Here is a 3,526-nt window from a genome sequence, read left to right on the forward strand (position 1 = left end):
AACATGTACAGAGTCAGGAACGAGAGATGCACCATATAGCTGGAAAGTTCTTTGGTATCCCCATACATTTCAATTCAGATGACCTTTTAGTGGCGCGGCGTTCCAAATTTTCAAGCGAAAATATATTCTTTCCCGTACTTAGTTAGTTGCACCGCAGGCAATCTTTCAAATTGTCATTCAAACCTATCCCCTATAAGGTTATACCCATATGCATTGCAAGAATGATGTTGACGGGAAAACAAAACGCCCCCGTTTATTATTACTCACGTTATGAATAAAAGGCCCAAGTCCCGTTACTTTTAGCCGCAGGTGATTTAAAAGCAAAATTACACAAAAAATGTTATGTGAAGCATTTTGATGTGGTAATGTTCAGGTCCCGGTCTTAACGTTTTTGTGCTTCATTAATAGTGATGTTTATTTTTGAGGGAAATTTCAAAAGGTGTCAAAAAGAAATTTCAGGTGAAAACGGAAATATAACCATCAATCTATGACATAGAAAAAATAGTCCGAACTAAAAATTATTACAGTGAAAAATTACAGTTTTTATGTGTGCGGGATGCATCGCTAAAATACCACTATGGAAAATTTAGGGGTCACAAGACGCGCATCAGGTATAAAAAATGTATTTACCTTCCAATCCTGTAAAAACAAAATTTGCCAAAAAGGAAATGAGTTTGAATAGATTAATGTTTTTTTCAAGCACAAATAGCACATTAGATTGAAAATTCAACTAAAAGGAAAATTAAAACTGAAATAACCGCGCCTCAATTGATTTCAAAAAGCTTTTTATCAATAGTCTTTGATGACGCAGCATATGACCGTGTCAATTGAAATTTTTTACAGCTCTTGTAAAATTCAGTAGACCGGAAATTTCAGTAGCTCATTTGGTAAAAGCTTCTTCTATGTCAATTTATTTTGTACTAAAACTCTTGAGCGTATCTCATTTCCTTCATCTTAAGATGAAAGCTAATCACTGTATTAGCGTCTAATTAAGCTGATAGGATGACAAATGCGGGTGATTATTTCATGCCACATGAGCGAGCATCACATCACACGGGAATATCATTCGGGGAATTTCATCCAATCCTGAACGGATATGATAAAAGAGAAAATATGCGGCAACTTGGTGCACTTTGAGAGTTTTAATACAGTTATTTTCAAAGGTTGTTCATACTTCTTTCCCTATCGCTACCGTTATTCTGGTGCGGCTACTTTTCCCATTATCATGGGCTGCGCTAAACCACAACAAAACAAAACATCTTAAGTGACGACACTAATTTCAGACGATTTTATTCCCAACCCAACCAAAGCAATTCGAAATTCAAATACGAAATGAATTTGAGCCGGAGACTTTATTTTCGATCATTTTCCCCCAACTTTTGTTTCTATCTACAGATCTGTGTAATGAACAATCGAACCGTGAAATTACATGCTAATTCTTTCTGACTTTTTTCTATATTTTCGTGAAGATACCTTTCGATTTAGATTAACGATACCTTTTGGAGTGTTTAAATCTTCTGGCCATTTTGTCCGATTTTGATTAAAAGTGTAAGTTGGTAGCTACGCAAAAATTCTCTCCCTTTATTTGCGTCGATAGCAACCCAACTGTAAGTTTTAATTTCGCTGAAAGCCTTTTCGGATTCATCCAACCCGCCGTTATGTTCACTCTTTTTCAGGTGAAAAATGGAATCATAAATTATCGTGATTGGATCTGCTGCTGAATTATTTTTTCACGGAAAAGTGCATTATAACGAAGACACTCAGATAACTCGAACGTCCTCCGCAAATGCGTAAAAAGCTTTTTGGAAACGCATCAACCAATTTCCTATATAGCTGCTTTTATTAAAGCCAAAAAGCTCAAAGGACATGGAATTTGCTTGATTTTAATCTATCCTTTATCATCTTTTTCTGCTTAAAAAACCTACTTTATTTTTCAGAATGAAAACAAATTTGCCTCAATTTTTGTTCTATTAGATGACGGACTTTTTATTTGGTTCATCCATTTGAAAAACACACACGTCGGTGCTTCTTTATTTTTCATCCGCCACTTTATTATTCCAAAGAAGACATACAATTGACGCTCTGATTTATTTATTAAATCGCTACCATAATTTATTGAATTATGACCAAATTATTCACAGATGTATACTTGCTTTTACTTTTTCACATCGTGCTCAAATGTTCGGCCATGAGAAAAGTGCACGAGGTCAGCAAAATGCTTGATTTTTTAGTCGGCAACGGACCCGAATCGACAAAATACGACAAGACACTGCGTCCAAACTTTGGCGGGTCTCCAGTGATTGTGGGCGTGACGATTAACGTGGACTCGCTAGGTCCGATTGATGAAGTCAACATGAATTTCCGACTGGACTTGTCGTTCCGACAATTCTGGAAAGATACTCGACTCGACTTCAGTCTATACACTAAAACTGACACTTATGATCGTAAGTATCGTCCTAGTTATGCGTTTTTTTTTTCTTCAACTTGGGAAAAAACTTGTCAAGAAAGCGCTGTCACCCTGATTACGAATGCCCAACTTAAGGCCGTGGATCAATCCTAGGACTATCACGAACAAAAATTTGGGTATTTTTGGAACACACCAAGACGGCAAAAAATATTCTGCGACCAAATGATAATTTTTTCAGAAACCGAACTTGGTGCAACGGAAAGAACTATATATTGAGATGAGATGGGCTATTAACTCATTGAGTATGGTCTGGTTAATTATGAAGTTCTGACTATTTATTTTTGGCCAAATTGGCTCGAGCAACTCCTTAATCTAATACAGATCTTAATCCTACCCGCACTGACAAAAATGGTTTTTGGATCGATTTAAATTGATTTGAATCAATTTAAATTGATCCAAATCAACTAACAATGAACTTTTTAGGAGCTCAAATGGATTCCGACTCACTAGAATCCATCCAAATTTTACTAAAATTCTTTTAAATCCAGTTTAAAAGACTCTTGATCAGCTCAATTTAAGTGTCTAAAAAACCCATTTTAAATCATTTCAACGCGATTTATTTTTGCTAACACCGCGAAAAAAAAACATGCAATTTAAAAAACTAATTAAAACTTTTTATTCTTGATTTTCTAATTAAAATTAGACATGCTAGATGTAAAAGAAATTAAGAAAATGGTCAGCAGAAATCAGCTTTTGAGCTTAAAAATATGCAATAAAAATCCAAAAAAAATTATCATTGTAAATCAGATAATAGGCAAAAACCTATGTAACAAATCAGGAAAAAAGTCGGTATAAATCAAATTTTGAGCGCTGAATTGTGCATTAAATTATAAAAAAAATCATCATTATAAGTCAAATGTTGGTCAAAACCCAAGTAGCAAGTCAAGAAAAGGTCACAATACATCAATTTTTGAGCTCCAAAGTTTGCAATGAAATCATCAAAATTTTTCATTAAATCAGATATTGGGCAAAGATCCATGAAATAAATTTTAAAAAAATTGTCAAATAAAACAAATTTTGAGCTCAAAATAAGCAAAGAAATCATAAATTATTATCAAT

General features: G+C 34.3%; 1 protein-coding gene across 1 annotated transcript; it reads left to right on the forward strand.

The window, feature by feature from the left end:
* Positions 1-866: 866 nt before the first annotated feature.
* LOC134856552 (gamma-aminobutyric acid receptor subunit pi-like) lies at positions 867-2,444 on the forward strand (the record flags this gene model as incomplete). The annotated part of the gene is given in 2 exon segments (XM_063872826.1): positions 867-887; positions 1,164-2,444. A coding segment is annotated over 1 exon segment (322 nt), but the record flags the coding sequence as incomplete, so codon positions are not given.
* Between the last annotated feature and the right edge of the window lie 1,082 nt (positions 2,445-3,526).

Source organism: Symsagittifera roscoffensis, unplaced genomic scaffold (assembly GCF_963678635.1).
Source record: "Symsagittifera roscoffensis unplaced genomic scaffold, txSymRosc1.1 SCAFFOLD_251, whole genome shotgun sequence".
NCBI lineage: Eukaryota > Metazoa > Xenacoelomorpha > Acoela > Convolutidae > Symsagittifera > Symsagittifera roscoffensis.